Raw genomic sequence first — 24,445 nt, forward strand, 5'->3', positions numbered from 1 at the left:
GGTTGTGTGCCTAAAAAGTAATATCTGCACCTGACATTTACAGACAAATACACTTAGTTTTGGTTTTTAATCTCGTACACAGCTCAGAAATGCAGAGTTTTGTGCTCAAATAAAAGCACTTGTCTGGTAAAGGAGTTGATACTCAGATGTGGGGGAAGGTAATAAGAATGAAAGCCTCCTGCAGGAGCTCAAAATTCACAGAGATTCCCCTGTCTCTCTCTAGACGTGGCTCTTACCGTACACGCTCCGAGTCCGCCGTTAATCCCGCTCCTATACCCTGCTGTTGTACGTGTTCCTGAGTGTGAGGAGCCGGTGTGGGATTACAGGTAAACTGCAGTCTTTATCGCTCCAGCTGCAGTCGTGCTCCCTCTCAGCCTCGCAGTGAGGCGCCCCGGTTTTAGGGGAAGTGGGTGGTAAACCTCTGTGGAGAAATGTCGGCGTGTGTGTGTGTAGGTGGTTAGACATCACGGTTTAATCCAGAGTGTGAGCAATGTCCGCTCCGGTGAGTGGTGTACAATGTGGAGTCATGAGCTGGATCCGAGGTCGTACACTGGCACGCCAAACTTTCGGCTTGCGGTCATTAATATTCGAATCAGCACCAGGGTCAGCCAGCACCAGGGTCAGCCCGCACCAGGGAAACACATCACTTCTTAGTGTCTCAAAACCACCATGGGGCCTCTAAATCTGATTACTCCTGTTTTCAGTTTGGTCTAAATCTAATTAAGTCCCCAAACGTCTCTTTTTTTGGGGGATACCGACATTTTCCGTTGCAGATTATAAGATTATTACAAGCAAACAAATGTGGGGAGTTCAATGAAAAGTTTGAGACTTGGTTGTGGGAATCATAACCAACTCTAAAGATAACTTAGGGTGCTTTCACAGCAGACCAAAAGTTTTGATGTGAGAGGAAGCTGCTCTCTGATTGGTCGGGATTTCCAAAAACTCCCTGACGTAAGCAGAGAGTTAGTTCTTCACTGAGCAGATTGAATACCTCTGTATTCTTGTGTGTTTCGACAAGCATTTCTGATTTTTTTAATATATTTATGTATTTACCGGGGCGATGCCAATCCTTTGTTTTTGTTCTATCTAAACAATTCATTTTGTTGTGATTAATCAGCTGTGGCGAGGCAGGAAGGTGGGACTGAGTCTCGGTGCAGACATGTGAGATGTGTGGAAGTGGACGGGGCATCTGCGCAGTCTTTTGACCTCCTGTAGATAACACTACTACCTTTGTTCTGTGTTAATAAACCGGTCAAAAGAGGACAACACAATAAGCAACTGCAGTTGTGATTCTTGGATATCTATGTGTTAAGTAGGAATAGGCTAGATTAAAACTTTGGAACTGGCCAGAACACAATGTTACAATGTTACAGTTTCAATTAGCAGACGCTGTTGTCCAAAGCGACGTACATCTGAGAGTTAATACAACACAATCAACGATCGAGACAGGAGGGAACGAAGTCAGGAAGTGCCAACAAACAGCGATCGGACACTGGAGCCAACAGGCAGGTGTGTCGTCATCAACAACAATGTTTCTATAGAGCCCTTACCGCTCCCCCATGTTTGTCCTCTACTTATGTTGCTGCCTGACTGCGTGGCGTCTCTTTTCTGGGTTTGCTTCCTGTATCAGGTCGTACTTTATGTCTGTTTAAGTTCTCACTATATTGAACCGGACCGTGGTTCGTTGGAAACAGACTCGTCTTCGTCTTTTCTGGTGGACCACAGCCCGATGGTTTTGGTCCACAACAGAGTTTGAACGTCCAAATGTCCAAAACGAAGCAGACTTTCAGAGTAAAGTCCGGTCAGGTCTGAAAGCAGGCGAAGAAATTGAGGTTCTCTTCACCATAATTTGGTCAAATTGGAATTTGGCTTTACATCACAAAAAATGAGATTAAAATTGATGGTTTCTATTTTAAATGAAGGATTAACAGGATTATTTATTGTATGTTAAAAGACTGTCAAGGGTCAAAGGTCAAAGGTCAAATTGTATCTTTAGAATGGATTTGACTGTGTCGCAGTTTGTGTAAACCATTATCATTGTATGTAACTTTAAAGAAAAACAGAGACACGACAGCTTGTATAGCATGTTTATAAAAACCGATGTTGGTGGAGATAAACTGGGGGCGACTGAGAAGCTGGTTGAACTGGTCCTGTTTAGAGAACAGTTCTGCGTGGCGACAACGTGCACCTGCAGCTTTTTCTGCACTAAAGCGAGATCGCACTGAGAGGATTGTTCCGGAAAGTCTCTCTGGCCTTTCTTTTTCTTGTTTATGCCATAAAAAAAACTCGTTGGAATTTATTGTAACTGCAGATCCAAACTGACCTCAGCCTCCGTTTCCTGCACAGGGGAGGAAGTTCACTCTACGAATGATCGAGTGTTTAGCACTGAGTCCTCGACCCTGGGAGAGTGAACCGTGTGTCAGTGAAGGACTCAAGCTGCCAGGGTACTTCCTGAGTGAACGCTTAACGGCAAACTGTGAAACAATTATGATGCAATAACGCTGGTTAAGATATGTGTTAGCTTAGCTGTACTTATGCCTAATCAGAGTGCAAAGGATGACACTGCAGAAATGCTACATGGATATTTCCACATATATAAACCTCCAAAAGCAACATGCAGATTATGTTGAACTGAATAAATCATAATGCTTTTCCTTCTTGCCTTTTAATACATTATTTATGTGTGATATTGAAAACAGCATTATTTACCTTAATCCACTTGCAGGGCGACTGCTCATTTCCGGCCTCTTTAATAAGCGTTCACAGCCGTTCCTTACAAATATGAAAATCCACTCTGTGTTTACAAGCCAACATTAAATACACAGAGATATGAAAGGACACAATTTATCTGCATGTTTCAGAGCGAAATACGTTGAATAAGAAGAGGAGAGAGGAGGACGTGGAATGAGCGAGGCGGCAGGATGGAGGAGAGAAAAAAAGGAAGGAGGATGACTTAATCGAAAGGCGGACAAAACTGCCCACACTGTGTGCGAAAGCTTTCACATCCAGCATACTTTAATGAACAAGTGACTCAAGGTGCTTTCAGCGGCTTCTTGAGAAGCACACGCGCGCACACACTCGGAGAGATAAATGTTGCCTTTTCAATTAGACAGACACCTCTATATTGGTGGCTTCTGAGAGCAGGCAGGAGAGAGAGCGTCTGCGAGAGAGGGGTGGTGATGCTAACAGCGCGGGGAACGAGGGACGGAGGTCCTGGGCTGTCAGCGGCTGCTAGACGGCACAGGTCCAGAATCCAGATGGAGATGATCTAAAGGGAAGGAACCCTGATTATTTCGAGCAATCAGGAGGCACCCAAACAGCGAGAGGAGGACGTGGAGAGGCTATCAGAGCAGCCGAGGCCGTACACGTGATTCAGATGAAGCTGAAATGAATGGAGATTGATGGTCAGCGTGAATGCAGCAAACCCGAATCAGCATGATCAAACCTGCTGACTCCAAGTGTTCAAACTGTGAGGCCTCTTTCAGCAGATTCTCTAAATGCGGTGCATCTATCAGCCTGTGAGCCCATTTAGTTTTGACATTGTAGCACATGCAGAAAACCTTTGCTTAAAGGGCCAGTTCGCCGATTTTCAACCTCAGTGCTATCATGCTATTATGGGGAGCTAATGTGAAAAATGCAATTTGGCTCTGTGCCTTTGGAGGACGCTATCCGCTTCTCCAACGGGCCCTGGAGCTCACTAAACTACACTTCCTCAATCTTTGACGCCCGCCTCCGATGTCATGTCTCGATCAAAACCGTCAGGTTTGAAATGTAGACTGCAGACCTGAAGATTTTTTAGACGATCCACCGGTATATTCTCGTCGTATTTCGGATTCTGTACCGCTCTGAGCCGTTGCCTGCAGCGAAACGATAGTATTTCACTCCAGCGTCTCTTGCTGAGCTGTTCCTTTCAGAGGAAGAGGCGCAATGCACTCTGGGTGTTGTAGGAATGTAGAATAGGCGAAACCACGAGCTGTTTGTACAACTTTCTCCGCAGCTATGGCGCCAATTTCATCGATTACAGAGAACACCAGCTCTGACCCACAGGGGCTTTTTTACAGGGGTGAACTGCTCCTTTAAGAATACTGTTGCACCTGGAGTCAGACATAATGTTGCTGTATGTGAGTATGTAAGTACATGTAAGCTTGACATTGCATAAGTGAACGCAACATGTGTTAATTAGAAGAAGAAGCTGCTTAAACTGCTTAAAGGCCATAGGGCAGAGATGAGCGGTGGACCCCATTAGCACATCTTTTTATGGCGCTATGTGTATTTTACTAACAGTAACATCAATTGAGTGTGTTAAAACGATTTAAAGTGTTAAAGGGGGTCTTTTGTGAGATGAATACTGCAAAAAATTAACACCTTAATTAATTAACACCAGTGAGAGCGGGTTCTTCGCCAGCAGAGGCAGAATTAAATGTTTGTCGTTCTGAAAATGGACAATTCCCTGTCATCATAGTTGAACTCAGTGCAGCCTTATTTTCTTTTAAAGGTCATGTAATTTGGAGAGCTGCGTTGTGGTGCAGTTGTTAACGCTGTCGCCTCACAGCTAGAAGGTTCCTGGTTCAAATCCCACTTCGGAGGAGGTGGGCCTCTCTGTGTGGAGCTTGCATGCTCTCCCTGTGCATGCGTGGCTTCCCCTGGCTTCCTTCCACCGTCTAAAGACATGCTCGTTTGTTCCTAAAACTGCCTGTATGAATGTGAGTGTGAAAGGTCCGTATCTAGCAGCGATCGAAGTGTACCCCGCCTCTCGCCCACTGACAGCAGGGATAGGTTTACTTGTTAGACATAAGAGAAAACAGTGGCGTAATTTCAACCTGCGTGCCATCATCAACGGCGTCCTAAACTCAAACATTCTCTAACATTAGTTTGAAATGTTTACCCCATTGAGCCAGCGCTAAAACACTGCGTTATCTGTTATTTTATACCAACCTGTCTGCACTGAAAATAAGCCCTTACTGTTAATAGTTAAATCCACTTGTGTGGCCCCCTCTGGCTCTCTTTGTGCAGCCTTTTTCCTCGTGTGAAAACATGGCTCAAATATTTCAAAGCCGAATAGACTGAATAGAGAGAGAGGGAGAGAGTGGCGGTGCATTCGCAAAGTACGTTGAATAGACTTCATTTGTGGTATTGCAGTTTTATAATAAAAAAAGGAGGGTAAGTGACTATAACTAGTGGGGTTTGTTGTTCCAGTGACAGTACGGGGCTCATAATGTCCTCATATGAGTGCTAATAATAAAGAAAAAGGGTGCACGCAGATGAGTGGGAGGATAAGCGACTGAGTGGGTGTTTGGAGGCGTAGATATAATGTGATCAGCGTAATGGAGGCGTTCATGCATAAACAGAAGTCTTCAATTTCAGCTGTTTCAGCTCGGCTGCTCTCACGGAGCCCATTGTTTGTCATCCTCATTATTGTGTTTTCATCATTAAACAAGGCCGTCAGTCTGAAAACTGGGCTCTGTTTTCAGGACTCGGCCTCACACGCACAGAAAGGCAGACACATGCATAAAGGCGGACGCACACACACACAAGAGCGCCACACATGCTGTTTTTGTTCCGGAGCGCCGGCTCCCTGGGGGCTCCTCCAGGGCTGTTCTAAGAGATAGCGGGGACCCTTCACCACACACTCTCTCCCCCACTGTCTGACCTTTACAAAACACAAGTCAGAAAATATGTGGCATTTTCCTCTAATCATCTGCACCCAAACACATGAGAAATGGTGGCGTTCTTCAATTAAGGCCCCTGACGGCCCCATGAGAAATGATACATTTTTCTTCAATGGCGGTCAATCAAACCCGGGAGGTGTTATTGCACCGAGCAGCATTTCCTCAGCTTTCTGTTACAAGATTAAGCTTTTATCTATACTCTTCACACAACTGTTCAGGGCTGCTCTCTACTGGTCTTTGTCTGCAAAGCTTTCAAATGTCAGGAAGTTACAGGAAATGTTCTTTGTCTATTAGACCTATCTGTAGTCTCACCAGCCGAGCCTTCCCCTGTAAGGAAAAAACCTAATGGTTACGTATCTGTATGATTTAGTTCGGCGGGTTTGTTATTGTAGGTGCGTTAATTAGATGGAGGAAACCATCGGTCTGCTAACTGCATTAGCTAGTTAGAAGCTATGAGCCAGGCTAAGACTGAATCAGCCAAAAGAAACCAGTGTTCTCATACTGAGTTAGCTAGTAAGCAGCAACCAGCCAGGCTAAAACTAACTGGAGCAACCTGAAGAAACAAGAAGTCTCTCAACTACGTTAGCTAGTTAAGGCTATGAGCCAGGCTAAGGGTAATTTAATCATCCCAAAGAAACTAGTGTTTTTAAAGTCAGCTACTAAGCAGCTACAAGACAGGCTACATCAGCCTGGAGATAAATTCCCAATTACCTTAGCTAGTAAGCAGCTAACAGGCATGCTAAAATGAACTGGATCAGCCTAAAGAAACAAGAAGCCTCCCGACTAAGTTGGCTAGGTAGAAGTTATGAGCCATGCTAAGGCTAATTGAATCATCCAAAATAAACCAGTGTTCTTCAAACTAAATTAGCTAGTAAGCAGCTACTAGCCAGGCTACGGCTAGCTGAATCAGCCCGAAGAAACAATTGGCCTGCCAACTATGTTAGCTAGTTAGAATCTATGTGCAAGATTAATTGAATCAGTTAAAAGGATCCAGCACCCTGCCAATTACGCTAGCTAGTAAGCAGCTAACATCCAGGGTAAAACTAACTGGATCGGCCTAAGGAAACAAGAAGTCGCCCAACTATGTTAGCTAGTTAGAAGCTATGACCCAAGCTAAGGCTAATTAAATCAGCTAAAAGAAACCAGTGTTCTTCAAACTAAGTTAGCTGGTAAGCAGCTACGAGCCAGGCTACAGCTAGCTTAATAAGCCTGAAGAAACAAACAGTCTCCCAAATAGTTTCAAGCTGAAGCCGAAGAGGGACAATGTCATACAGTGTCAAAAATACGCTCAGTATCCTTGCTAGTTTTATGCCACTTTACAATCATTAGCATTCCTGCTCTTTTGTTGTTAGCATTGTCATTACCAGGCAGCTTGTGCTTCATGTATAAGGCTTATTTACTGCATATCGGAGCTATACGTGTAGACTTTACATGCTTCGCTGCTTGCTTGTCTGTCTATTTCAAAGGCCCTCCTCTGTCCTCTAGTCAATACACTTCTCATTTCATCTGTGTTGGAATCTCTCAAAGGCTCAGCTTGAGCAACACACGGGCCGAGAAACTCCTAAATAAATCCTTTCAATATGCCCTCTGTCTAGGTGAGACATTCGCTCCTCTCTCTTCAGAATCACAACTACTGAGATGGGAAAGACACTCAGAAGTGGATTTTTCTCTATGTCTTTTCCCAAGGACATAGTGCTGTATTCTGTCTGTATCGAAAGATAAACAAACACAGCGAACAGCACAGAAAAAAAATCTTTTTATACTGAAATGACATATGGAAGCAAAATCGATCCTCCAAGTAAAAAGATTTCCACACAATATGTTTTTCAAATCTAATTCTGGATTCACTTCACCTTCATTGAACAAGTCGGCGTCATCAATTTTGCAAGAAAAATTGGGCTTACTGAGATTTCTATCGTTAAAAATAGCAAAAACTTTCCAAGAAAGGAACAACAGTAACAACAACAAATACTGTTCTCACAAAAAATAGCTGAAATATACTGACAGCAACTGAAAAAATCACTGAAAAATACTGAAAGTTTACCGTTTTTTTGCACCTGTAACCACGCCCAGCAGTGATGTCAATGCGTACCAATCACTCCCTGGAGTACACCCTTACATCACTTCAGTAAGGTGACTACAACTTTATGCCAACAAAAACTTTTAGCAGCTGTTAATCTTTCGAGAGATTTGTTTAGGTTTCTACCAGCTACTGAGATGCTAAATGCTACAAATTGTTCACTAGCTTGTAGCTAACTGTTCTAGGCTAAACTGTGTTGACCACTACTTTTTTTAAGGTGAGAGGTCAAACTAAACCAAGACTTGTGCTTTATAACGAAAACAATGAGCTAAAAGATACTAAAATGCTACATGACATGAGCTTTAAACAGATAGTTGGTTTATTTTTGGATTACACAAAACTTGTGTGTCGGATGCTAACGGTAACATACTGAAGACAAACTGATTGTGAGTTCTTTCTTCAGCTCCATTTTTAGCACTTTGAACAGACCTGTGTGACCTGAGTGACTTTTTCCACATGAGACTGGTGTTTACCACTTGAAAGGGAACTCTGGGTGCAAGACTTGGGTTAAATTTTCCGTCCGATTGCACATTCATGTGAAGTGTACCTCCAAAACTTAAAGTGCCTACGGAAAGACGGAAAGGCCAGGGTGAGAATTGGGGGAAAAGCTTATTGAACCATCTCTTTCTCCTCCTGCACTACAGGTACACATTGGATGGTTGTTAAAGTTTTTGGCTGCAGTCCCTCATTTTACTTTGCTGATGAGATAGGTGGAGCATATTGGCATATTCCTGTCTGACCTGCTGTCAGGGTTCACGCTGTCTGTGTGAAGTACAACACTTATTATGCATTGTAAATCTGGCTCGAAGCACAACACCTGACATGTTTACCTGTTTAGAGACTAAAGATGTAGGCTCCTTGGGATTGGCTTTAAATGTTTATTTATGCAAATGTTGATACTCAAATGTGGGTTACGAAGCCTAGAGAGCGCGTTAAGAGGGCGCCACTTATAGTGCAAGTAGAGCCAAAAATACGGCTATTTTTATCCCGAGATTTGAATATGTATCCTCTTTTATTGAGTGGTATTTAAGTGTGGAAGCTTCTCTCAAGAAAAACAACATAAAAAGACAAGTTTGGGATCAAATCTTAGATATATTCCTTGGGTAAAATATAACTTTAACTTGCAATAACTTTTTTTGACATATATACATAAACAGAATTGACATATTAGCTAAAATTTTATATAGCTAACTTGCTAGCATATTTACACGTCCAGAAGTAGTGGAACAACTTCATTATTATTCATTTCGAGTCGTCCCTCCGGGCATCGGGGAAATGCAAGTCCATTATTTTCACTCTTTTAGCTCTGTTTTTGGTCTCCACCACCATCCGTGGGGAATGTGTGCCTCTGTAGCGCTAATGTTCACAGGGTAGCTGCTAACTGTTTGGTGTTTAGCAGGTAGTCCACAGTGGGGATTTAAGGTTGGAGGGCTAAACACTGACCAAGACAAGCTGCAGATTGGGTGATGATTCTCTCAAGGTGTATCTTTTAGAGTTTTAGACATTTTTTATTGTAAAAATACTGAATATAGCCCCATAAAAGCTACTAAAAGTTATAAATTGCATAAAGTGTGTTTGAACGCACCATAGCATCAATTCAAAAGGCACATTTGGACCAGAATAAAACATCCTAAAGAGCAAAAAGGATCCAGCATATTGCGTAATGGAGTCCGAGAGAGCCGGAAAAGACTTGCCTTTAAGAACAGCATTCTTTGATTTGTAGCCTCCAGGGGTAAACAGTTATTAAAAAAAGCATGTATAATTCATGCGCCGCTAAGTGATATTAAAAGCATACATATGTCTTATGATAATATTTGTGTTCACTACTTACACGCCACAGAGGAGCTGTTGCTTGACTACATTGCTCCCCATATGTATTTAAGCAAGTTCTCTGGTGAAGAACTATATTTTGAGAAGTTAACGGTTTAAATTAAAGAAACTAAAATCCATTCTTCACAGGACGATAACGGTGGAAATCTTTTTCGCTCAGCCTGCACAGCTAATAACCCAAGTGATTCACCTTTTCCTGGGCCTTATAATTGATTCATTAAACTCGTTTCTCCTTTATTCCTTCACCGCTGACTCCATCACCTCTTACGTTTGTATTAGAAGCAAGCAAAGGGTGTGATAGTCTAAACAGATCCTTCTTTATCTACCCGGCGGGGATTACGTCAGTCCTAATGAGCAGGAGGAGAGAGATGGAGAGCGTTTAGCGGCTGGGGTTTGTCTGCGTTCCAGAGTGGTAGAGCACCTTGTGTTTATTTGGTGGAGTCACTGAAGGTCCATCGATTTGTGGCCGGTATTGGCTTTCATCCTCCACTCCCTTCACCAGGAACCCACAGCTGGGTCCCGATCAATGGGGCAAATTGAGGGTTTGATAGGACTAATTCTCACTGGCTCATGAGCCACATCGGCTACTGGGTGTTTGTGATGTTCCTGATAAAGCGACCCTCCAAGGTGTGAGGTTTGCAACCAGTGAGTTTTCCTGTTCCAGTCTTATCTCCGCGGGGAACCCGATGAGATTTCAAATTAGGAACTGACTCAAATTTTAAGCAGTTTTGAAATGTTATCTTGTCATCTTTTTCTTGGTGTTCACAGAATTAAACCTTCAGGTGTATCCAATATCCTACATCAAATATTGAGCTTAGAATCTGGGGACAAGTTGAACTTTGATTAATGAATCTTTTTCTCTCATGTTTGGCTACTTGAGAATCAACTTTAGGAGAACACTTTTTATATAAACTTCATCACTATCATTTGTTCCTGACAAAGAAGCAGGATGAAATTTCCTGCAAAGATAATCCCCATATCTTTGTTGGTGAAGATGGCTTGGCTTATGGTACATTTGTGAATTGAGCTGTCCTCTGCCACGGACGAATTTTAAGGCAAATTAGGGCAAAGTTCAAAGGCATATTTTTGTGTCCTCTTTGGTTGTTTCATGATTTGTTTGTTTTGTGTTTTTGGTTGATGATGACTTACAATACACGAGATGATACACGATATGATACACAATATGACACACGATACGATACACAATGTGATACACGATACGATACGATATACGATGCGACACAAGATACGATATACGATGCGACACAAGATACGATATACGATTCGACACAAGATACGATACGATACACGATACAATACACAATACGATACAGAATACGATACACGATACGACACAAGATACGATACACAATTTGATACACGACATGATAATAGATACGATACAGGATATGATACACGATACGATACATGATACGATACACGACATGATACTGGATACGATACATAATACAAATCCTGGTGTGATACACAATACGATAACAGATAAACGATGCAATTTACGACACAATCATATGATACCTTTCTATAGTGATATGACTAAAAGCACTTTCAAACCCAGTTTTGGTTGATTCTTCTGAGTTTCTTTTTGGATGTTTTTTGGTCTCTTTTTTACAGGTCTGCTGGAGGCAATTTTCTTGGGTCTCTTTTTTGTTTGTTTTGAGCCTTTTTGGTCTTTGCGTGTCCTTGTGATCATTTTGTGTCGCTTTCTGGTTGTCTTGGGTCACTTTGTGGTTTTTTGTGTCTCTTTGAGTGTTTAATTGAATTTTCAACTAAAATAAAAAGTCAACTCAAACAGGGACCTTGGCCCCTGATTCACGGACGGGTGAGTTATCGGGTTCTCAGTGAGTCGTGTAAAGCTTTAACAAGCCAAAACATTAGTTGGTGGCTTCTTCCCACCTCTGCTCCATGTCAGTAAATGTTGAGCTCTCCGTTTTTCTGAATTTGTGTGTACTGAAGTAAAAGAACCTGTATGGAGAAGCCCAAGTAGAGCTTCAGTCCTTTAAGTTAGCAATCCCCAGTGCTTCTTATCATAGCCTTACACAGGCAGCACACATGCCTGTCGAATGATATTAAAAAGCCCTGATCCAACCAGACATCCATTACAGGTGCTGTCATTCTCTGGAAATGGGAGCTACAAGGTTCCGAGAGACTTCCATTTCATTGACTGACCTCAAGAGGAAATGGTAAATTCAGTTTAATCTCAAGACTCATTTCTTTCTTTAACCTACTGTATGAAACGCTCATCAACCTCGTCTCCTTTTATGCCCACACTGCACCACGAGTCGAGCCCATCACTCCGCGTGTGACTAACTGAGGAAAAGGCTGTCTTATCTTTTGAAAGGCCACAATGCCTTTTCTCTTGGAAAATGATCCTTATCGCGGAGCTTTCATTTGGTTTTCTCTCTGAGACTCTTAGAAGTCACTGTAAGCACTTCTTAAAGTTGGGATTCAATGACTTTTTTCTGTTTTTTTGGGGGGTTATGGAGATGAATAGTTCGGAATCTCTTTAAAAGAGTCAACATAAAAAACTGGGCGATAGAGTCTGATGTGTTTAATCAAAACAGGGCTGTGTGCAGTCGGAAAAGTATGAAATCAATCAGGAAGAATTCAGATGATTTTCTTTCTGGCAGGCAAATGAAAGGCACTGCAATAAAGCTCATTATGAGATAGGACACATATGCAAAATACACTATAGGACAATGCAAGGACTTAATATAAGGTTTGAATCCCTATATTTCACTGTACTTCAAACACACTGAGACTTAACTTCTTCAAGGTTCTAACGGAGAGGAATGAAAAGTTGGAAAGTTCTTTACACAATAGGGAGTGAGGCTCGGAGCCAGCTCATAATTAATTAAAAACGACAAATGGGTTTTATTTCCCTGCCAGGCTCAACCTTTCTGCAGGAATTTGAGCACAGAGGAGCATTTTTCGGCGTTAGCCAGGTAATTGCTTCAGTCTCACGCTGTCTCTCCTCTCACAGAGCGCTGACTGCAAGAGGATTTCTCTCCCCTGGAAAAAAAAAAAACAAGACAAAAGGGAGGGAAAAAAAGGGGAAGTCAAAGAGAGTGGGTTTTCTGCGGTAATTTCATCACAGTGCATTAGACAGGGGATGGCGACAGCTACAGCTTTCTGGTGATCCAGCACCAGCTGGAGGATCAAATAATGAAGTCAGATTCTGTTGCTATGAAGTTGTTTGATTTGCTGAAACCTTAAAATGTCAGCAGCTCTGTGCTCACAATGAACAACAAAGAGGCAGATGGTTGATGACATTTTTCCGATGACAATTCCTAGCACAGTGGCGAGACCTCCTAAATAGCTGCGATTTTCTCGCTGTTTTGCAACAGATGTAATGTCTCCGAAAACTCCAAAGCCGTGTAAAAAGTGAAAACTATCCCTGAAATGCAGGTTGTTCTGTAGTTCTTTCTTGTTCTCACACTCAAACACTGGACTCATTTTTATCAAAGGTGACATGAGGCCAGGGATTGCTGAGGCATTAGAAACCGAGCCTGCTGAGCCTGCAATGGATAAATGTAATTTATAGTGGAAACACTGAACCTTGTAATTACATTGGTGTATAGATTGTTTTTCACTTACAATAACAAATACCTTTAAAGGTGCCCTGTGGAGATTTTTTGTAAACAAACCGTCTGATTGCCTTCAAGATAGACACAACTAAAGATTTAAAGAGCTAAGGCTTCTCTAGAGACTTTCCACAAAGAGACTTCCATCAAGGAACAAAAAATGTCTCCCATTTATAGGCAAAGGTACGCAAAGGTTGACTTAACTTGGATCACAGTCCATTACAGACTAATTACTAGTCTCGCTTCACACTACAAAAGGAAGAGAAACAAGAGTCTGGACAAATCATATCAAACTTTTATCTGACTTCTATCTTCTAGTGAAAAGGGTTTTGCAGAGATTGACAGCAAATGCAGCAGTGACTGACAGTGTAGGGGCAGAGCAGACAATCAAAATGTTCATATTGGAATCCAGCACAGTGGAAATGACACAAGATGAGAGATGGAAATTCCCCAGGCTATTCTCCTGTCTCATGGGCTTTTTTTTTTTTGCTCCTTTCTCCTGCTCCAAATAACTGAATGTGTTGTGTAAAGGCACATTTCAGAGAGGTCCCAAAAGTTTTCAAGATGATGTGTGTCGAAATGTCGGAAATCATAAATCCTCACAGAGGTCGACAGAGACACATTTCACAACAGCTCCTGGATGTAGACCAATAATCACACACTGATATAGGATATAAGATACTGTGTACGAATAGATATACCATATGATATACAACACAATATAAGATATGATACACAATATGATACTAGATACGATGAATGATATGATACAAGATATGATAAACGATACAATACCCAATACGATACATGATACGATACATTTTACGATCCACGATATGATAAATGATATGATACACGATACGATACGATACATGATACGGTACACGGTGCGATACCCGACACAATACACAATGCGATACAAGATATGATACACGATACGATACATGATGCGATACCTGACACGATACACGATACGTTACACGATACGATACACGATGCGAGACACGATGCGAGACACGACAAAATACCTGACACAATACACGATACAATACACGATATGATACACGATACGATACATGATACGATACACGATACGTTACACGATACAATACACGATACGATACATGATACGATACACGATACGTTACACGATACAATACACGATATGATACACGATACGATACACGATACGATACATGATACGATACACGATGCAATACCCGATACAATACAAATATGATACACGTTACAAAACACGAAACAATACACAATTTGATACACAATTCAATATATGACACAATACAATATGCCATACATTACAGGACATGATATACAATACATGATGCGATACACAATACGATATATGATACGATACATCTTTGTGGGGGTTTGACTGATAGCGCTGAAAGTAATCAGGGTTTTCTTCTAAAAATTGTCTTGTCTCTTACAGAATGAATGGACAGAAGCTGTGGACGCGGGTGGCTGTTATGGCACTCCTGGTGCTAACGGTGATGGCAGCTGAAGGAGGAAAAGCAGAAAAACAAGGTGAAGCTTCAAAGCTTTGGACAAATGTTTCAACGTCTGTTCAAAAAAATCTATCAATTTGATCTAAATCTGCAGGTTTAGGCAGCTTATTAATACAAGTTAACATGTCAGAATATTATACACAATTTTCTTCAACAAAAAAACAGTGTTTGCTTCTTAAAACAGCATAAAGTGGAGCGGAAGCTTCACTGATGACTGCTGTTGGAAAAAAACGTCTGTCAATTAACCTCGTTAACATAACGAGTACTCTTCCCTGATGGGTTGACGCGCAGCACTATTCTCCAATAAAGGCTGCACTGAGAGATGTCCCTCTTAACAACTTCTTTAGTTGGACACAACTCAAAACAAAAATATGAAAATGAAAAAAATAGCCTCTGGGGTTGTAAGTAATTTGTCTCCTTTGAGAACTTAGCAGAACAAATAGCACTATCTTGCAAGTAAGGCAAAATAAGTCGGATAAATCCCACTCGGGTGAAGCAAACAACATTTAGCCTAATTTAAATTCAAGAAAAAAAGTTCATTTGCATTGGAAATTAGCACAAGCACCTAAACCAATTACATCTGCCTTGGAATAATTTGAAAAAGCCCAAGAGGGTACAATACTTTTATAAACACTCCATGTTGCAATTTCCATTTCTTGTTTTTATATAAAAAACGAAGACTCTGACACATTTTGTTTATCCAGAACTGCTGATGGGAGACTCTCGAGTCTTGTCAGTTTGGAGACATATACATGAGAACTTTGGAGTTGATTGCTTTGAGACTGGAGCTAAAACTTGAGCACATAAATACTTAATGACTAAAGTTTAGATAATAGACTGTGTGCTAAAGGTGCATGTGGCCACCATGTTTCCTCCTATAAGTTTGCTCTGAAGCCTTTCATTTTTGTGTGATTATATATAATAAATATAAGTGATTATATATCATATATATGGTTTTTCTAGCTAGTTCGGCTAACAGGCTGCATTTGAAATTCACAGCAACTGCGATAATAGTTGGTACGCTAATTTTGGCTAGCAATACAGCTTTCCAAACAGCCAATCAGAAGCTGTCAAACAATGGTGTATTGAAGTAGACTTGAAAGTAGTGATTGAGACCAAAAACTCATTAGGAACATGTTAACAGTGGTATTAAATCAAGTTAGAAGTTGAAACATTTTGTCATAGACTTATATACGATCAGACTGAGTCACACCCTGCTGGCCATTAGGAAAAATGCAGGCACCCATAGCCCTCACAACAACTTAATCTCTGACTTTATCCGTGGCTCTAATGCTAGAAGGTGATACAGTGCTTGTTTTTGTTTGGTCCTCCAGGAAAGAAGGAGCGCAAGTCAGACTGTGGCGAGTGGCAGTGGAGTGTGTGTGTAGCCAACGAGGGCGACTGCGGACTCGGCACCAGGGAGGGAACTCGCACCGGCACCGATTGCAAGCAGACCATCAAGACCCAACGCTGCAAGATCCCCTGCAACTGGAAGAAGAAGTTTGGAGGTAAAAGACTACATATAAAACGTCTACTTTTACATCGCAATTACATAATCTACAAGCTCGACTAGACTCGGAGAACTCCCTGCACAACCTGGCACCCATCACTCATATCCAGCATCTCCCCATGATGCATGCAGACCCGTCATTCACACAAACAATAGTCCCATTCTCACAATAGGAATGAGTAAGCGAGCTAATTAGAGGTACAACAGAAATGTCTGCTGAGGACGTGATACATCGCGGTGGAAAACACTGGAATAATCATCCTGCTTTGTCATTTCCTTTTTGGGCTTGAGCCTTCACAGCTGAAATGTCTTGCAGTGACAAGCCTCGGGGACTTTTGTTCCCCCAGTCAGGCCTGTCAGGCAGGGGCCTGCTGCTCTGCAATGAGCCTGTCACGAGTGATGAACACACTGCAGGAAATAATGGTCCTGCTAACTGGCTGTATAGATTATGGCAGCGAAAAGTTTGGGAGAAGTGGCAAAAGTTGCACGCCCCTGGCCTTTAAATTGTGCTCCACAGTAACCAGCCATTCTTGTGTAGAAGCAGCCAGTGTCTTTTTTTATTTCAGCATTAAAAAGATCTGTAATAACTGTAACATTTGGTGCCTCCAACCCACAAAATGCGTCAGAAAAGTGTGAAAAGAACCGGCACCTTGGCAGCCAAATCTGTATTCAGATTTTATGCTTTTCTCTCTGTCATTGATGTAAAACTGTTTTGCTGGGAGGCTAAGTACCACTACGTAGCATATTGCATTCAGCAACAACATTATTTGGCTTTAGGTGCTATTACGAGGACCTTGTTAAATCTTACAAACTCAAATTATGGGTCGTTCCGCAGCATGAAAGATTTAATATCCCATTTGGCAAAACTGTTCCATCTGATAAAACATTAAACTCCTTCCAAACAAACAGTCAAAGTAGGTTAATCTGGTTTTTAGTTTGCAGGACAAAATGCTTACAATGTTCTTCTTTACTTGTGTCACACTGCAGTACAAAATGTGACTCCTGCAGAGAGCGTGCATTAAAGCGTTTACAGGTTAAACTACACGTGTATGCAAGGGCAGAGTTGATGCACTGCTCGGAGATGAACTCAATCACTTTCCTGATCACGTGGCTTCAAATAAAAGGGACCAACCTCAAGTGTGCAATAAAATCTGATTTAAACCCCATTACATCAAATATGAAGCTTGAACACTTGTTCGTTATCCCTTTTAAGGCCGAACACTAAACAGCAATCAAGGCTCAGTTTAATAAACCCCATTTATTTTCCATTGTAAACCGCTAATGGGTTTCTATACAGCAGACTGCAGAAATACTCATACAGTAAAGGCGCAGACGTAAAGCTGAAAGTGATAAGAGAACAGGGATGCCTGATTAAAGGGGTATTCTGCCTATTTTATCATAAGTGATACTGTATAGTGTCTTCTGTTGATTTGGAGCTTTACAAAGAAAAACACCCAAAATTAAAATATATATGATTTTTATATCAGCATCCAAAGGCCATGAATGTGTGAATTAATTACATTTGTATAAGCTACTATGATATTAAATACTATATAATGATTATTATGATTGGCACCAGTGTCATCGTAATCATAGTCATTATGATAGTGATTATACCCACTTACTTATTATCACTATTATGGAAATGGAAGTGTGTAAAAAATAAATTAAACCCAATTACAAGAACCAATGTACCTTAAAGATGTTTGATTAGAAGAGATTCTTCAAAATACATTGACATAAAGCTATCCATTTTTTTCCTGCTTTTTATACATACTTAAATCTTTTCCAGACAAATACATCCAAAGTAATTTCGGACCCCACAGGACCCGTCAGATGACGCGCGCCCTAGCACACATGAAACGTTTCTTGCGGAGCGCTGGCCCAAGCAGCTGGATTCGTGAGATCACAAGAGAACTACATTATCACGCGGGAATTTGCGAAATCACGCGATAACATCAATGTCAAAACAGAGCAACACACAAACAACAGTTCAGTTTGAACCTCTGAGGTTGATTATCTGCTCATTTGGATATCATTCCGTGAGTCTGTACATGGTGTTTTATTTTGAAATGACCGAATGTTCTATGCTGCTTTTCGTGTCTGACTTCCTGTTTGATCTGCTCTGTTCAGCTTGACGCGTGCTTGAAGCGGCCTCCGTCGAAAATAGACTCGGCATGTATTTTTTAGCGGAGCAGAGCGGAGAGAAGCTTCTTGGACGTGCGTGCTGTGGAAACACAAGCGTTGACTAGAGTGGGCGCGATCGACTCCGGAGGACGCGGCGCACACGGATTCTGTGGAATATAAGCTTTCAGGCAGATCGTACTTCCACCATACATGGTGGAGGAAAATACTCGTAGTTAATGCCAAATGAACTGGCTATTCAACAGCAAAATTTAATAGTTACATTCCTTTGTTGCTGAACTAAGCCATGTCAAAAGCCGCCGTAAAAACTCCTCTGTTTTGGGGGAATTTACTGACCGTTAACTGCTAGCTAACGTTAGTTAGCGTTAGAGTGCACACAGATCCTGTGGAACATAGGCTTTAGGGCACACATGGGCCCTAGCTGGTTTAGGTGGACTTCCACTGGGTAGATTGGGCTTGTACGTGGGCTGCTGTTGGAGTACACATGGACAACCCAGAAATATAAACATGGGCTGGAAATGGGCTAACCGTTTAGACAGCAAACATTTGTACCAGTTGAGGCCCAAATGGGCTACATTCATACATTATCGGCCCTGTGTGGAGCCCATCAAGAGCCATTTATCAATCCATGTGGGGTAACACATGCAGAGCATCTAAATCAACACATTTGCCACTCCTTTGGGCCCCACATGGGTGTGCTGGCTTCCTAGAAAATGTTTTAAATGATCTCAATCCAATTCCGTTCGTGGGTATTCTCAGATTACTTTCTTGATGTCTCAAACAAATCTTCAACACTGGTTTTGAAAAGGCAAGATTTGAAATGGATCTTCTCCAATCATTCTGAGATCTATATTCACACATCCAGGACTCTGTTTGGGTGAAAGGGTCACTGATGAGTGGGCGTGTTCACACTTGCTTGTACGTGACACCTTCCAGAGTACGTCGGCTACCTGCCAAATTCCCATGAGCCTGCAAGGGAAGCTCTCTCTCAGAGACAAATTATTGAGGCACAGGGCTTTAAAGTTGGATTCTCAGGAGGTCCCTGTAGGATTCCTGCAACAATAGCACTGTCACTCCCTCTCTCCTCACCCCATCCTCTCCCCTCTCCCCTCCTCTGATGAGCACCCTGGGATCTCAGAGGCACTGACAAGAGGTCCGACGCTTTCATGTGAGAGGAGCTGAGGAATGAGTGTCACAGCCTCCAGGGAGCCGGGCTGGAGCGGCAACAAAATAATAGAGGGAGATATGAGAGACATATAGTACACAAACACACGCACACTCTTTGGCACGCACACACACACTTCAAACACATTTCTCTAATAAACACCAGCCACTGCTGCCTTTTTCTGGAGCAACCTTGCATCCTCTAGGGGTTAGTTTAAGGTGGGTTAAATTTAATATCGAGTGATGGCACATATGTGGAATTTATTTGAGGTGCTGCTCAAAGTATTTCACTTCCCTGCTGCAAAGATTGTATGCGTCCATTATTTCCAGACAGCCTTTGATTGCATTCATCTGCTGGCTGGTTTCATCATATAGAAAGTATAAGATCTAAACTGAAGCACCATCTGTTCCTGTTAGCAAAAAGCTATAAGCGTCGTTTATTTCGCCGTTACTAAAAGCGTCTTCTAATGAGGTTTTAGCAGAACTCACACTTTGGATCGTGGACAGCTTCTATTGATAGGAAGCAGATATGAGCGAAGTCAATTTAAACCGCTCATCAAACAGGCATTCAAAGAGCATGATGCACAGCTCGCAGGCTCAAGAGGCTTGTTTCATTGACTGATTGCTACTGACTGCTTTTAAAAACAAATATAGAAGCCCGCGATGTGTCATTTCACTAGGTTTCCTGCTTGATCGCTTCCATACTACGCCGGCTCGCAGATACTTCACCGAACAAAAGCGTCTAATTAAGTATCTGATTTCTTTGTGCGCTGCAGGAGAATGCAAGTACGACTTCCAGGCTTGGGGGGAGTGCGATCTGGCGACGGGCAAGAAGAACAGGACGGGCGTGCTGAAGCGAGCGCTCATGGATGCGACCTGCGCCGCCACCGTCACAGCCACCAAGCCCTGTGGGAAAATCCCCAAGACCAAGCTGCAAGGTACGCTGAGAGGAATCAATGATCAGTGGATAAAATGTAGCTCACTGAGGACATGTTGAACCTGTTGACGGCTAGGTACACAAGTCCTATTGATGAATCACTGTCCTTAAAAATATGGCACGAGGTGAAGACATGATATTTCAGGAGCATAAAAATAACCTGTAAACAGATGCTAGTACATCCACCATACAGGGTGGGGGAAAATACTCTTTGTTGCTGAACTAGGCTATGTCAAAAGCTGCCGTAAAAACTCCTCTGTTTTGGGGTGCTAGCTAACGTTAGCATGGGTGACTACACACTTCCCTTTAGAAGTAGCAACCTTACAGTTAAATTGCACTTTACACACCCTCCAACTGTGAAATAAATCGAAGTAAAGTAGCTATAATCCTTTTTAAATTGTAACAAAGTATAAAATGACAACTTGAAAGCCAAAACAAGCCAAACAAACAAAGCTAGCTAGGAAGCTCGAGTGTGTTTTAGCTTATTGTTTAGCTCGACTGTCTGCTTTTGTTCACTTTCTCTGCTCTTATATTGTTGTTTTGGGCCAGAGCAGGCAAGAGACGTCGGTGAATATGCTCTAAAAACCCCCTGTGCACTTCCTGCTCAGCACCAAGTGGCAGACAGACACAGTTAGCAGGTAACGGGGGAAAACATTGGAGCATTTGGCAGTTAAAGAGCCATACATTCCCCACAGGAGTTTGTGGAGACAAAATTAGAGCAAGGAGAGAGTGAATATTAGACTCTAAAAATTAATGATAATAGTCGCCTGTAACTGCTTGATGTGTAGATAAAAAAATGTTTGCTAAACACTTTGCCATTTTAAGTTGAAAGGTGATGATGTGACACTGTTTTGTAACAACTTGTTAGTGTATCCCCAGACTGGAAAAAACCCAGTTATGGCTTATTTAATGTAGACATAGCAGTGGCTAACGTTAGCAAGCTAGCTAAGAACACAAAAACACATTGAAACATTTTAGTAAGACAATTTTGGAGTTACTAGGAGTTGCATTTTTCCTCTTTTTGGTAACAGCTAACTGCGTTTGCAACCCCGATACCTGCGCTAAGCTAGCACTTAACGGACAAGTAAACTATTAGCTGGGACGCCATTCTTCATTACATCATTACATTACAGGCTTTACTATCAAGACATCTGTTCAAGTTCTCTCTATCTATAACAAATACTTCCACTAAATAACTGCTCAATCCTTTAAATGACATTATTTTTAAATAAGTTATAGCCTATTTAATGTAGACATAGCAGTAGCTAACGTTAGCAAGCTAGCTAAGAACACAAAAACACATTGAAACATTTTAGTAAGACACTTTTGGAGTTACTAGGAGTTGCATTTTTCCTCTTATTGGTAACAGCTAACTGTGTTTGCAACCCCGATACCTGCGCTAAGCTAGCACTTACCAGACAAGTAAACTACAAGCTGGGACGCCATTCTTTATTACATAAACTTTAAACTTTATTATCCCAGAGGGGAAATTCTTTTTCACAGACTGTACAAACATAGACTCCAAATAAACATTGACAAAGTGTACAACCACTGTGCAAAACAAGGCAAAACAAAAACAAGACATGACACTCTCAGCGGGGCCTGTTGTTCAGGGCCGCTATCACTGCAGGAATCAGGCTTTTCCCAAACCAAGCTTTCCTGCACCTTAGAGTCCGGTACCTGGTCCTTGAGGGCAGCGGGGTGAGGTGGTCGTGCAGTGGATGTGTAAAGTCCTGTTCTATTGTGTTTGCAATGCGTGTAATGGCCCTGTTATTGCAGTCTGTGAGGTTGGGTGTGGGTAAACCAATTATTTTTGCAGCAGTGTTGGTGATGCTTGTTAATTTAGTCCGGTTTCTAACAGAGAGCATGTATGAGTATGGTCCGTGCTGTCGCAGCAGAGCATGCGCCAGAGTTACCAGGCAGCCTGTACATCATTACATTACAGGCTTTACTATCAAGACGTCTGTTCAAGTTCTCTCTATCTCTAACCAATAATTCCACTAAATAACTGCTCAATCCTTTAAATGACATCATTTTCAGAAATATTGGCTTCCATATTTTGCAGTGTGCGTTTCAGAAAGCTGTTTGTTAAACAATATTTAACAATTCACAGACTTTTATTGAGGCTTATTCATTCTGAGACTTTATCCTTGACTCTGTAATATCAGTTGCAATGCAGTAGCTTTTTTGGACTCGTCTAAAAGCGAGAAAATGTTGTTTACCCTCCAGAGAAATTACATGACATACGGTAGGATCAAAAGAAAGAGCAGAAACAAAGTGCTGATTAACGAGAAGGATCTTTCCAGCACTGTCAAATCGATGTAAACTGTTTCAGGGAATGTTAGAATAGTTGGTTTGTTGAATTAATCATAGCTGAGGGGATGTTTACCACACGGGCTGTCTGTGTCTTCAGCTGAACTGCTGACATTCCACCTGACGAGCTGGTTTATTTTAGTTTGGATGTTTTTGAGCTTTAACACACAGGTCCAAAAACCTGGAATAAAAGTATCTGAATTTTATATTTAATATGATAAATTACCATCAGAATGTTTCACAAGGTGCTGTGAGAGATCAATAGGTATTTGTCTCTCGGTACGTGTCTGACGTAGATGATTTGAATCTCATGCAACGGCGGCTGAAATTCACATTCAGATCCTATCCCCCATCAGCCTGATGGGAATCCACCTACTTGAGTGCTGAGTTGAAGCGGTGAGCGACAGCGTTAAAAACAGGGGTGAAGAGGTTAACTCACTATTCAAGTGTAATTACATGCTTTTAGCCGTCTTCAGTCATGTCAGATAAAATTAAGTCTGGGAGCTTTCTCGATCCTACTCCACACGTTTGATGGAAAACTGTTGGAAAACTGGAGTTGAGATTGAACCAGTGGGAGAATGTTAAATCGGACGCATGGAGAATAAATTTGCGTCTGCTTGGCGTAAAACTGATAAGAAAACACTCGATTCATTCCAAGTGAGCCGATGCCCTTTGTTAATATTGTAAACAAGGATGTAACTGACCCGCTGTGAATGTCCCATTGTCCAAACAGGATTATAATGAGTGCAGAATTGCTGCCAATGGCCATAAACTGCGGCCTTATCGCGCTCTGCAGATGACATACGTGCACACAAGGTTTGCACACGGAGTTTGCTTAACCTTCCCGTCGCGTCATCAAACATTCAGAGTCGGACGAAGCCCCCGAACGATAAGACGATGTGGACACTCCTCAGGTACTTTTTACTGCAGGATGTCAGCCGTAACAAGTCTGTCTGCTCCACTGTTTGTCTTCACATTTTAATGCCAGACTCTATTTGACTTTCAAAGGCGGAATCTGTTGAATGTTTCACTCGGTAGCACATCATTAATGCATTGTGACAGGAAGTTAATTGGGAAGCAAACTGTACTTACCATCTGTGGTTTTTCCAATATTTTCCAGCAAATGTATATATTGTGCAGTCTGACCCTGTTAAAATATATAGAGATATGGATGGATTCATAGTAGGAAGAAGGGATTTGTTTTATTTACTTTAATGGAAGAAAGAAAGGCTGAGGCCCCCTAGCATGCACACACCAAAACAATAAAGTGATTAATTCCAAATCTTTATCGGCAAACATTTACACCAATCAGCCATTAGTTCGCAGAGGTGTGGCCTACAAAATAGCTACTATATTTGAATGAGGACCAAAAAATATGGTTTTTAGTCATTGAACAGACTTTTGATTATCAAGTAACTGCTTTTTTAATGATTTTATTTAACATGATGCAAATCCAATCCCCAGTGATCTTTGGCGCCCCCCTTAAGGGAGACCCGGACCCCAGGTTGGGAACCACTGCATTAACCCATCCATCCATCCTCTACAACTCATTATCATTCCCAAATCGTAAAATGCTTACCCTTTGTCTTGACTTTTGGCGTCTCATACGGATGTAAAAGATGAACTTGACTCAAACATAGCCCTTCTGCAGCTCATTGAAACTGCT

At 41.8% G+C, this 24,445-nt stretch overlaps 1 protein-coding gene across 1 annotated transcript in view; it reads left to right on the forward strand.

Moving 5' to 3' along the window:
- ptn (pleiotrophin) overlaps positions 1-24,445 on the forward strand; it is a 52,005-nt gene that overhangs the window by 20,359 nt on the left and 7,201 nt on the right. The window contains exons 2-4 of the mRNA XM_069670689.1: positions 14,635-14,729; positions 16,045-16,218; positions 20,306-20,467. Coding sequence (XP_069526790.1) covers positions 14,636-14,729; positions 16,045-16,218; positions 20,306-20,467 — 430 coding nt within the window. The 5' untranslated portion in view covers position 14,635. The remainder of the gene's footprint in view (positions 1-14,634; positions 14,730-16,044; positions 16,219-20,305; positions 20,468-24,445) is intronic.

This window comes from Semicossyphus pulcher, unplaced genomic scaffold, assembly GCF_022749685.1.
Source record: "Semicossyphus pulcher isolate SPU_LCO1_2020_fin unplaced genomic scaffold, fSemPul1.0.p SCAF_20, whole genome shotgun sequence".
In the NCBI taxonomy this organism is placed as follows: domain Eukaryota; kingdom Metazoa; phylum Chordata; class Actinopteri; order Labriformes; family Labridae; genus Semicossyphus; species Semicossyphus pulcher.